General features: G+C 57.9%; 1 protein-coding gene across 1 annotated transcript in view; it reads left to right on the plus strand.

Moving 5' to 3' along the window:
- DENND2A (DENN domain containing 2A) overlaps positions 1–12,298 on the plus strand; it is a 48,896-nt gene that overhangs the window by 12,896 nt on the left and 23,702 nt on the right. The window contains 9 exon segments of the mRNA XM_007952784.1: positions 394–521; positions 1,863–1,984; positions 6,407–6,409; positions 6,944–7,144; positions 8,084–8,177; positions 8,582–8,632; positions 9,436–9,623; positions 11,059–11,168; positions 12,131–12,200. Of these exon segments, the coding sequence (XP_007950975.1) occupies positions 394–521; positions 1,863–1,984; positions 6,407–6,409; positions 6,944–7,144; positions 8,084–8,177; positions 8,582–8,632; positions 9,436–9,623; positions 11,059–11,168; positions 12,131–12,200 (967 nt within the window).

Here is a 12,298-nt window from a genome sequence, read left to right on the forward strand (position 1 = left end):
CCAAATGATTGTGAGTTTTGTTCCACATTGTTCTCCCTCTCTATCCAGAATCTTGTACATAGATCCCCCTCTGAGTGGTTGACAGTGGTAGCAAGGCACCATCTAGTTCTTCTGGTCTCATAGTCGTATAGGCTGAGGGTTGTGTGGTATACCAGCCCCTCGGACTGATTGTTTCCATGCATCTTTGGTTTTCTTCATTAAAAGCCACATTTCTCGCCCAAACTTTTCCCACCTTCTTACAAAAGATGACAACACCAAGCAGAGTCAACTTTGGGAACAGAACTGTTTGTAAAAGAAGGGGACAGCACTGGTGGGGTTTTCAGTGTTTATTCTCTGAAGCAGCCCGATCTGGTCTGAGGTGTTGTTTCCTTCCTTCCATCTTGCACATCGCAGGAAGTCCTATGAGTTCGAAGACTTGCTGCCGTCCTCTTCAGAGAGCAGCAGGGTGGACTGGTACGCCCAGACGAAGCTGGGCCTCACACGCACTCTGTCCGAGGAGAACATCTATGAGGACATCCTAGGTGAGAGGCCAGTGCATCGTGGCTGGGAGGAGGGGCCGGGCCAGGGCTGCCTGAATTGGGGAGACACACACACACGCACAACACACACAAACACACACCCCTTGAAGATACACAGGCAGATGGCAAGAGCCTCCAGCACTTACCAGACACTCGAAGGCATACGCCACTGCCATGAGTGAGAGGCTAAGTAGCAGGTGAAGCGTGAACCCCAGGGGGACACATGAGGACTATGGGGTGGAGGTAGGGAGAGGCTGCCATGAACAACCAGGCAGGTGGTGGTGTGGTGGGGGTGCAGGAGACGTGGAATCCTGAGAGCCGCAGTCACGCCTCTGCTACGTCCTGGCTGCGGGACGTTGAGCCGGTGGCTCTGCCTCTGCACGCTGTCTTCTCACCTGTACGCCAAGGATGCTGCTCACAGGGTGGTTGAAGGACCGGAGAGAATGGCACGTAAAGCACTGGCTCGTGACAGACACTCGGCAAATTGTAGGGTTCCCAAACCGAAGAGGGCACGAGGCCTGCGCGCTCACGGACCCGTAGACCGTGGCGCTACCAGGGCATCCGCGTGCAGATGAAACGAACGTCCGTTACTAAAAACGCAGCCTCAGCCTGGCTCTGGGGAATTTCTCCTTTCTGAGGCATGCCTCAGGCCGATAGGGTTGTCCTGCTTGTTAAAGTGGATGAGTTAAGCTGCTTTAGGAAGATTGCCTCAGGGAGGCCTGAGGGCAAACCAGTGTCGGCTTCCGCTGGCTCGAGGGAAAGAAACCAGCTGGTAAGAGAGACCCAGGTGTGTCATGGGAGGGCAGGTGGTCGTGACACCAGCAGACCCCACGGCAGAAGCAGGAGCATACAGTTGGCTGAGCTCTGGGGACCACTGAGAGAAAGGGAGCTGCTGTGGGGCAAGTTCCAGCTCCTGGCAGCCCCCCGTGTGGCAGAGAGGAACTGTGCTCCACGGGCTTCCCGTGGCTGATTTTTCAGAACTAGATCGCCAGGTCTGTCCTAGGAGGCACCTCTGGGTACTGGAGCCTCCAACCGTGAGGTTGGCTACCACGTGCGTCCTCCCTGCGTTCCACCCAGATGGCACCGTGGGCTGTCTGGACGGCAGTGGCCCGGCTGCTGGGGACAGGTGCCTGCAATCAGGCCCCCCTTAGCAGCCTGTCCAGGTGGGATGTTGTCATGGAACACAGTCAATATCCCACGCTAAGAATGGGGAGCCAGCTGATCACCCAGACGAAGGTCAGGGTCCCACAACAGAAAACCACACCTCAGACAAGCCCCCAAGGTTTGACATGACCCTTAGCCCTTTGATGTCCCGGGTGGCTGACTTGTTGCCTTTGACCACAGATCCACCAATGAAGGAAAACCCGTACGAGGACATCGAGCTGCATGGCCGCTGCCTGGGCAAGAAGAGTGTCTTGAACTTTCCTAGTTCCCCTGCCTCTTCCAGCCCCGACACACCCGCCAAGGTGAGCCTATGGGGTGCAGAGGTGGGAGGGCCCTGCGTGTGGCTCAAGCAGCCTGGACTTCTGGGTGCCCTGGAAGCCCAGGCCACCTCACTGCCGGGCCCATGAGGGTTCCCCTCTGCCCCCTGCGTGGTCTTCCTGCCCGAGTTCTCCTGGAACCCCGCTGCTCAGTGTCTCCCTAACAGAACTTGTGGGTCAGAAGCCTACCTGAAGTGGCTAAAAAAACTGTGGTGCATCCATACTGTCCCGTTAGAAAAACAGACTCGGAGACAAGACTGGAAGCATCGAGAAGGACAGTGGTTTATAGGATGTGGCCGCTGAAGGGCTTTCCATGGAAGGGGGCATGTGTGTCTGTGTGTGTCCAAGCCTGTCTCTATAAGGACACCTAAGAGTGAGGAAGTGGGTGTTGACGTAGACCGGGGAGGAGGCTCACATCCTTGTACGGTATCCTCTGGAGTCCCCCGGGGTTGTGTATAATCCATCTGCGTTCACATGGTCATAATGGGCTCTGCAGCCTGGGCTGGGGTCCTTCACGACTCCCTGGCCACCACGACTACCCGTCTCCCTGTGTTCCTACAAACCACAGCCCCCCACTAGCCAGGCCTGCCAACTGCCCTCCGCTATCACACACCCAGAGTCTGCGAGCCTTCTCTGTAAAGGGCCGGAGAGTCAGCGTTGCAGACGTTGTGGGCCGTATGCACTCTTCCGCGACACTCATGCTGCCTCTGTGGCAGGAGGCAGCCACGGACAACGTGTAAACGGAGGAGCGTGGCTGTGTTTCAGTAAAAGTTATTGATAAGCACTGAATTTTTTAAATTTTATATCATTTTCATGTATGCCAAGGTATTACTTATTTATTGTCAGCCATTTAAAAATGTCCAAACCGTTCCTAGCTCTTAGGCCGTGGAATCAGGCAGCAGACAGCCTGTCATTGGCCAGTGCTGTGCTCCATCGTTTCCACCTGCCTCTGGCCTCAGTTCTTGCTGGACCATCCTCTCAACCGGAAGCTTCCCAGACCGCCCGAGCCCCAGGGCTTCTTCCCCTCTGATTGCTTGTAACACTCAGTGGGCTAAATAATTCCTTTCACCCCAAATTATCTGACATCTCTTATCTGATGATTTGAACTGGGATTTAAGGCCTGTAATGCATCTCAAAGGAGCCTTGATGGTTCAGCGGTTAAATGCTTCACTGCTGACCGAAAGGTTGCCAGTTTGAACCCACCGCTCGCTCTGCGGGAGGGAGATGTGGAGTCTGCTTGCGTGAAGATTCCCCAAAAGCCTTTCCCAGTGAGTCGACTCTGACTTGCAGCTTGGAAACCCCACGGGGCAGCTCTGCCTGTGCCCCGGGTCGCTGTTGAGTCGGAGCTGACTCAAGGGCCCCTAACGACAGTTCTGCCCTGTGCTGGGGGGTCACTGTGAGTCCGAGTCCACTGGACAACTGCTGGTTTTGCATTTTAATGTCTTTTAAAAACCATCTCCCTACGTCGGGTGCTAGTTCCTCAGGGTCCCCAGGATGAGTCTTTATTCGTGTGTCTGTGTGCCTCTCGTTGGCCTAGTAGTCATCGGTTGGACAATACTCAGCTATTGGAAAAGTTGAGTAAGTGAAGCCCAAACCCAGCGTGCCCGTGTCCACTGTAGTCCCGTTGCAGGATCTGTCTCGAGAGTAGGGAGGGACGCCAGCTCCTCTCTGCGCTCTGTGGGGTCGGCACATGCTGGCAGGAAGGAGACCTAACTGGAAGGAGACCCTTTTGGCTGGCTCTTCACAAAGGCAGTCTCCTTACTGCATTTTCCTTGAGTCAGCGTAGGTCTAACCTGTTACGAAGGGTGTATCTTACAGACCTGCTATAAAAACCTGCTACAAAACTTGGCAAACCCAGCTGACTGCTGTTGTCCACCTCCCGCGGGCAGTGTCCTCAGGACCAGTCCAGACAGCAGATTGTTAGTATACAGTCTGCTTGTCCTTCAGTGCGTCTGTGTTCACTGGCCTGTGGGTGCCTTCACCATTTAGGAGATCCTTCAACTTCCCCTTGTCACTGGGTCGTGCACACAGTGAACACACGCAGCTGCTGCCTGAAAGGTTAGAGGTTCCCGTCGACCCAGAGACAACTTGGGAGAAAGGCCTGCCGGGCTGTGTCTGAAACATCAGCTCTGAAACCCTGTGGAGCAGTTCTGCACGGCACACCGGGCAGCCAGGAGGTCGAGTCAGCCACTGACCACAAGGTTGGGTTTTTATTTGTTTTTTTCACTCATAATAGAAAACATTGAACAGAGGAAAGATTGACGCTGTCAAGGATTTCATTTTACTTGAATCCACAGTCAGTGCCCATGGAAGCAGCAGTCAGGAAATCAGACAGTGTGTTGTGTTGGACAGACCTGCTGCAAAGACTGCAAAGTGTTAAAGAACAAAGAGGTCACTTTGAGGACTAAGGTGCATCTGACTCAAGTCACGGTATTTGAGTAGCCTCCTAGGCACATGAGAGCTGGACAGTGAACAGGGAAGACTGCAGAAGAACTGATAGCTTTGAACTTTGGGGTGGTGAGGAATATTGAATATACCATGGACTGTCAGAAGGAAGACCGGATCTCTCTTGGAGGGAGCACAGCCACAGTGCCCCTCAGGAGGGAGGAGGTGAGGCTTCGTTTCACACACTTTGGTCAAGTTAGCAGGAGGGACCAGACCCTGGAGAAGGACATCGTGCTGGTAGAGCAGAGGGTCAGTGAAACAGGAAGACCCTCCACGAGATGGACTGACACAGTGGCCGCAACAGTGGGCTCCAACATGGCAGGGCCCCAGCATGGCAGGACCCCAACACGGCAGGGCCCCAACACGGCAGGGCCCCAACACGGCAGGACCCCAACATGGCGGGGCTCCAACATGGCGGGGCTCCAACACAGCAGGGCCCCAACACGGCAGGACCCCAACATGGCAGGGCTCCAACATGGCAGGGCCCCAACATGGCAGGGCTTGTGAGCTGGTGCAGGGCCTAGCAGCGTTTCATGCTGTTGTACGTGGGTCACTGTGAGTCAGCTCAACAGCACCTAACAACAACATAGTGAACCAGTCTCGGGAAAGCCTGACTTAGGAGGAGAAGGAAAGACCCCACACGCAACCTGTGTCCTACCTGGCCCCCCTCCTTCACGGGAGGAAGTGGGCTCGCCCCTGAGAAACACTGAAAACCAGCCGCCCGCAGCTGTTCCACGTTCAGAACAAGGTGCTCCTCCCAGTACCAGAAAAGAAAGGCTTATGAACCCATTCCTGTGGGGTCAGAGCACACACGGCCTGTGTCACCGAGACAGGCCGGGCACTGCCCAGTGACACGCCAGGCATGTCTGACGGCCACCAAAGTGTGCGGGCTACCTTGGGCTCTGTGGTCAGCACCAGGTCCCCATCCACGCCACGGTGCCAAGACTCTGCTCTCCACGGCCAGGGGTCTGGTTGGAGCCCACCCGGGGACAGCTGCAGACCTCTCCGTGTCCTCCACGGGGCTGATGGAATATTTATGGGGCAGCAGTCACACCTGGGCCGCGTCTGGGGGGACCGGAGCCTGCAGCAGCTGTTCCTCCCCGTCCGCCTCTTCTCTGTCCCCACCCCAAGCCACAGAAAGGTCATCCCAGATGCCCTTTGGGACTTTCCCTTTAATTAGACCCTGCCTGGTCCCAGGAGGAAGGGAAACTGAAATGTGAAACCATAAACCGCACCGTTTGCTATGCAGTCGAATCTGGCCCACAGCGGCCCGTGGGTCAGAGTGGAGCTGTGCACCTCAGAGTTTTCAACGAGGAGGAGTTTTTCACAAGTCGGTCATCAGGCCTATCTGCTGAGGTGCCGCTGGTTAGATTCAAACCACTGGCCTCCTGGTTACTACACTTGGCTGCCAGCTGCAAGGTTGGAGGATTGAGTTTACCCAGAGACACGTGGAAGGAAGGCCTGGCAATGTGTTTCTGGAAAACTCAGCCTTTGGAACCCTGCGGAGTGTGCTTCTGTTCGACACAAGGAGGCGCCGGGGGCCGCAGTCAGCCTGGGACAGCTGGCCGACTGGCTGGGGAAAATGGATTCTTTTCTCTCTTACAGGTTATGTTCTTTTTTTTTTACTTGCCTTTTGAGTTTACAGAGGCTGCTTTTAGAAATGAGACCCAGGGCCTAGGGAGGGACGTGCCTGTGTTGGGGCACACAGCTATCAGGGCAGGTCCAACCAGGCGTGGGCTCTGCACTTCCCGGCACAGCTGGCCTGGGCTCCCAGCAAGCTCATCTTGGCGGGCAGCGCCTGGTCAGGCCATTCCCACTGGTCTGAAAAGAGAGACTGGGCTGGATTCACGTCCTCTGTCACACAAACCTTCTACAATTGGATAATTAGTGTCTACTGAATGGTTATCAAGGAGCTCTGGTGGCATATTGGGTGAGGCGTTTGGCTGCTAATCAGAAGGTCAGCAGGTCAAACCCACCAGCTGCTCCGTGAAAGGAAGATGGGGCGATCTGCTTCTGTAAAGATTTACAGCCTTGGATGCCTAGTGGGGGTTGCTGTGAGTCAGAGTGCATTGGATGGCAGTGGGTTTGGTTTCTTTGTTTTCGAATGGCTGTTAGCATAGATAAACTCTTTGCATGCCAGCCAGCTCCCCTTCTCAACCTTAGGGTCCCCGTCACTGCTGTTGTTAGTGCCATCGAGTCGGTTCCAACTCTCAGAGACCCGATGTACAACGGGATGAAACACCACGTGCTCCCACACCCTGCTCACAGCTGTTGCCGTGCTTGGGCCCATCACTGCAGCCAGTGTGTCGTCTCATTGAGAGTCTTCCCCTTTCTTGATGCCCTCTCTACCAAGCGGGACGTCCTTCTCTGAGGGCTGGTCCCTCCTGATAGCACATCTTCAGCGCGTGGGACGAGGTGGATGAGGTCTTGCCCTCGTTGATGCCACCGTGTCCCCTTTGTACTGATTTCTGCTTCTCTTCCTCTTTCTGCTCACGGTAGTCACTGTCCAAGCCTCCTGTTTTTTTCCGGCACAATTCCGAGAGGAGGAACTTCAAGTTGTTGGACACAAGGAAGCTGAGTCGGGATGGAACTGGGTCCCCTTCCAGGGTCAGCCCCCCGTCCACTCCCAGCAGCCCTGACGACACCTTCTTCAACCTTGGAGACACACAGAACGGCCGGAGGAAGAGAAAGATACCCAAGGTGACGTGCAGGGAGCTTCAGCTCTTATTTGTGTTCAGATGTGTGTGTCACACACGTGCATGTATACACACACACACACACACACACACACCCTCCTGCTGAGGGGCTAAGATACCCAAGGTCACTCCTACAGTGAGCTCCAGCTCCTGTTTGTGTTCAGACGTGTGTGTGTCACACACACACACACACACACACCCTCCTGCTGAGGGGCTAAGATACCCAAGGTCACTCCTACAGTGAGCTCCAGCTCCTGTTTGTGTTCAGACGTGTGTGTGTCACACACACACACACACACACACACCCCTCCTGCTGAGGGCTAAAGAGAAGCCTGGGCGGAGGGTGCAGCACCCAGCTTCTCCTGCCCCCCTTCCCGCAGACCCAGTGGACACTGAGCCAGCAGACCAGCACTGGCCAGGCTGTGGGTAGGGACAGGCCTTCTGTGACGAGCTCTGCCTCAGAGTGTCTGTACAGTCAACTGGCCCGCCACACCCGTGTGATCTGCAAGTGCTCCTCTGTGGTCACAGCTCCCAGTCCCCTGACCCCTTCCCCAGCTGCCCAGGGCTGCTCAAGCCCTTCTCCAGCCTCCCTCCAACCATAGGGGCCCTGCCTGGGAACAGTTCCCTCTCACTGTCTTCCTTTCTTGGGGGTGTTTGGGACAGTAGCTCCTTCCTCAACGTGAGGGACAGCTTCTCTGCAGATTGGGGAGCCACTGTCACCAAGCCAGTGACATTGTCTACCTCTGCATCTGCCTAGTGCAGTAGGACTGGCACTTCCCTCACTTGTTGGTGACCAACAAGCCCCCGTCTCGCGGAGAAGACTGAAGGATGCCGTGGCAGCCTGTCCGCAGCCCTCCACCGCCCTGGAAGGCACAGGCCGCTCAGGAACCCACAGCGCGTGGGCCGGCGGCTGATGCCCACTTCTCTCGTGCCTTGTCTGCAGCTGGTGCTCCGCATCAATGCCATCTTTGAGGCCCGGAGAGGGAAGAAGCGGGTGAAGAGGCTGTCCCAGTCAGCAGAGAGCAGCTCCGGGAAAGGTGGGCCCCCACACACACAGACGTCACATCCCCCGGGGCAGACATGTGCTGCTTGTCTGTGTCTGTTTCACTCTGCTGTCCTAGGACAGGCAGTCGGCCTGGGCGGGTGAGTGTCGGCCCCCTCCTTGGCCGCCCACCCTGCCTGCATGCCCTGACCTGACCCGGGCATGGAACGGGCCAGCACCTTTCAACGTACCATTTGCCATGGGTGCCACCTTAACTAGAGCTGAGTTAACTTGGGCACGGCCTTGGTTGAGCAGAAATGTCCATCTACATTACGGTTAAACAGGCAGCAGCCCAGAACTGCAGCCCTTGAACTTGTGCAGCCACACGTGGACTGGGCTGAGTCAGAGAACTCACACTCCGGCCACACTCACGACTTCCCTCTGTGTCTTTTGGTCCAGTGACAGATGAGAACAGCGAGTCTGACAGCGACACCGAGGAGAAACTGGAAGGTGAGGGGAGCCGGTGTGTGCGGGTGCCTGCAGGTGACTTGGCCGCAGCCCCAACGGCCCTTCTGGGGCCTTGCCTGAGCAGAGCGGGCACCTCAGAGGTGTGGCAGGGCCCCAGGAGCTCAGGGCAACCCTTCCCGAGCATGCCAGGGTGGGAAGCACACCTCCCCCGGCCCTGCCCCTCTGCACGAGCCAGGGTGGTTTGCGCCTGCCCGCAGCCCCATGTGTCCCTCATACGTGAAGTCCCACAGTCCTGGCCCAGCTTGCCTGAGACCGTGGCCTGGCCCCGTGCCCGCCAAAGGGTCCTGTGGTTGGCAGGGACTTGCTGAAGGCTGACTTGGAGTCACTGTGTAACCGGGTCCCTGTGGCTCTGAAACCCCCTGAGTCTGGGCTGCAGCAAGCTGGTGATGGTTCCCAGACCCAGAGACCCAGGAAGCCGTGCAAGGGCTGCTGAGGGGGGTGGGAGCTGTCATTCAGTGGCCCCATCTCATCCACCGTGCACATGGAGCGTTGACCAGATGATGGGGGAAGGGAGTGGTGGTGGGTGCCAGCCAAGTCACATGAGCTGAGAGACAGAGGGCCAGGGTCCCACCCCACCCAAAGGTTGACGGCCAGTCTTCAAGAGCCAAGGTCCAGATGACAGAGCAGCACCCTGGCTCTGGGCTCTACCCCCCGCAGAGCAGCACCCAAGCTCCAGGCTCCTCCAAGCATCGCAAGGAGCCCCAAATAAGAGTTTGGGGCTCATTTGCTCAGTGTGCCGTTGCCCACGGGAAAAGGGGGTCAGTGTCGGCTCGCTCTCCCCACAGCGCACAGCCAGCGCCTCGTTCACGTGCAGGCCCGCCTGAAGCAGGCGCCACGGTGCCCCGCCCTGGACCGGGACCTGTTCCAGCACCAGGAGAGGCAGCTCTTTGAGCACTTCGTGGTCGTGTCGCTGCAGAAGAAGCAGGCGGGGGCCACCTATGTGCCGCAGCTCACGCAGCAGTTCCCTCAGAAGGTGCGCGGACCAGCTCGGGGGCCTCAGCCTCCGGCTTGGTGGGCTCCTGGGCTCAGGGAGGAGCGGGCGTCTGAGCACACATTGCAGTGCTGCAGCCCATGGTCCTAACTGGCGGTGGACACCAGTGCGTCCGTTCCCCTCCTAGTGCACCATGTGACAGAGTAGAGCTGCCCCCTGGGGTTGCTGAGGCTGTGTGCGTGTGTGTGTGTGTGTGTGTGTGTGAGAGAGAGAGAGAGAGAGAGAGAGAGAGAGAGAGTGTGTGAGTGACAGAGAGAGCAGGTCACTAGGTCTTTCTCCCACAGAGCTGCTTGGTGGGGTCAAACCACTAACCCTTCCTTTAGCAGCTAAGCACTTAACCGTTGCACCACTAGGCCTCCTTGGATCCCAGCTAGGGTGCCTCAGAGGGAAAGCACTTTTCTGGAGAGTTTGTCGGGGGGCGAGGGTTGCTCCTCACCCACGGGCCCGTGCTGACCCTACCACTGTGTCTCCCTGGCTCCGTATGCAGGTCAGGCACACTTGCCTCAGGCGGTCTCCTTTGCATGTCTCCACGTGTGTGCAGGTTCTGTGGATCTGGCTTTGCCCTACGTTAACTTCCAGCCCCCAAAGCGAAACGGCATACAGGACAGCCACGGGTGGCATGCCAGGGACACGGGTTATTCTTCATCGTTGCTGTCATGGTTGAAGAGGCCTGGCACGTTCTGACCTGGTTCAGCCAGGGTTAACTCAGGCCCTGCTCCACGCATGCCTCTCTCGGCTTGGCCCCAGGGTTACAGACATGAACCGGCATGTCTGCAGGCTACGGTGTGCCGGTGCCATGCGGGGGCCTGGGGTGTCCCGTGAGACGAGGCCTCGTCTTCCTGGCTCTGACACCAGGCACATGCCGGGGCTTGGTCCTGACCTCTGAAATGGGCCGCCCCTGCAGGGTGCTGGTTCTGACACTCGGCATCCCTGGCAGCCGGTGGCTGTGCTGTGTCCAGTCTCTGGGTGGCAGCCGACGGGAGGGAGCTGAGGAGGCACTGCCGTCCAGACGCTTGAGCCTTCCAGGGAAGGCAGGGGTGTACCTGTCCCTTCGTACTGACTGAAATTTAACTCCGGAACGTTGGGCACAGGGCGAGGAGCCCTGGTGGCACAGTTTACGTGCTCAGCTGCTGACCGAAAGGCTGGCAGTTCAGACCCACCAGATGGTAGCCTGCAGCCCTGTTGGGCAGTTCTTCCCTGCCACGTAGGGTCACAGAGTCATGACTGACCTGACAGCAACATCAAAAGTGTGGGGGCTTCTCTCAAAAGAGCCTGGTCGTTCTCCTGAATGCCCCCCAAAAAACCATGGCTGGAACTGCCAGCGGGAGGGGCCACAGCCCTGAACCATGGCTGCTGGAGGGGAGCCCCGGCCTGGGGAGACGCTGAGCTGAGCGTCCCTCCTCACCCCCTCCTGCAGCTGGAGCGGTCCTCCGTGTTCCTGCGGGAGGCTGAGGAGCAGCTGAAGGCCATCCCACAGTTCTGCTTCCCTGACGCCAAGGACTGGGCTCCCGTTCAGCAGTTCACCAGGTACACCCCAGCCACTCCCTCCCAGGTGGATGAGGATGGGGGCATAGGTAGTAGCCCCATAAGTCAGCCCTGTCATACAGCAGCCCAGCAGGGCCTGGCTGGAGGAGGTGTTCCCTTTCCACCCTCCCTAAAGCTTAGAGCCACCTGGTGAAGCACCCTGTAGGGTGCCTGGCCCCTCCCCCCCTACAGTGCACCCCACCCCCACCCTGCTTCCTTGGCCTCAGGAAGGCAGTCCTGAGGCCGTTCCTATCTGGGGAAGGTCAGAGGTGTGATGGTCCCCACCCTGCCCTGAGCCCCTGAGGTGCCCTTCAGCAGCCCACCCAGCTGGGGCTCAGGGTGTGACAGGCCTGCACCCCTCTTTGAGCCATGTAGTCGGGATGAGCGTGTCATCTCCAGGGGCCTGGGCATGTGGGCCGGCTACACACCCCAAGTGTGAGAGGGACATTGTGTCCCTGGAGGTCGGCACAGTGGGCTTTAAGGGCAATCCAAGCCTCTGGGTCACTTTATATCAGCAGTGCCCTGAGTGGGGGGCAGATGAGGCAGCCCCAAGAGGGTCCCAGAGCTGTCCCACCTGCCCCCTCCCAGCCACACCCTTGGTTGGTGATGCCACCTCCCTCTGAAGACCACTGAGGCACACCACGGACCCTCCCTCTGCAGTGCAGTGAAGTTCAGGCAAGGACCTGTTTGCTGTTGGGGCAGTGGGCCGGCCCAGGTGTCCGTCTCAGAGCTCTGGAGTACTCAGGACAAAGAGCATCCACGCTTCCTCTGGGGACACAGGGACGTTTTACATGTCCCTGTCCCCACCTATGCTCAGAGCTGTGGGTGACAGGTCCCAGCACAGAATGGACAAGCAGGCCAGGAGGTGGCCTTGTAGGGCAGCCCCCCAGACGCTCCTGGCTCTCCGACGCCCCTGCACGATGGCCCTTGGTTCTGCTCTGTAATGCTCTTGTTTCCAACCCCAGTGAGACCTTCTCGTTTGTCTTGACTGGAGAAGACGGAAGCAGGAGGTTCGGGTACTGCCGAAGGCTGCTGGTGAGCACGTTTCATTGTTCAGTCGGCAGGAGCTCCCGGAGGGCCAGGCCTGGCCCCCACGTCCCTAAGAAGTCCTAAGGTTTCTCCCCGCTCCGCAC

This window comes from Orycteropus afer, unplaced genomic scaffold (assembly GCF_000298275.1).
Source record: "Orycteropus afer afer isolate SDZICR_OR568_19922 unplaced genomic scaffold, OryAfe1.0 scaffold00358, whole genome shotgun sequence".
Taxonomy (NCBI): domain Eukaryota; kingdom Metazoa; phylum Chordata; class Mammalia; order Tubulidentata; family Orycteropodidae; genus Orycteropus; species Orycteropus afer.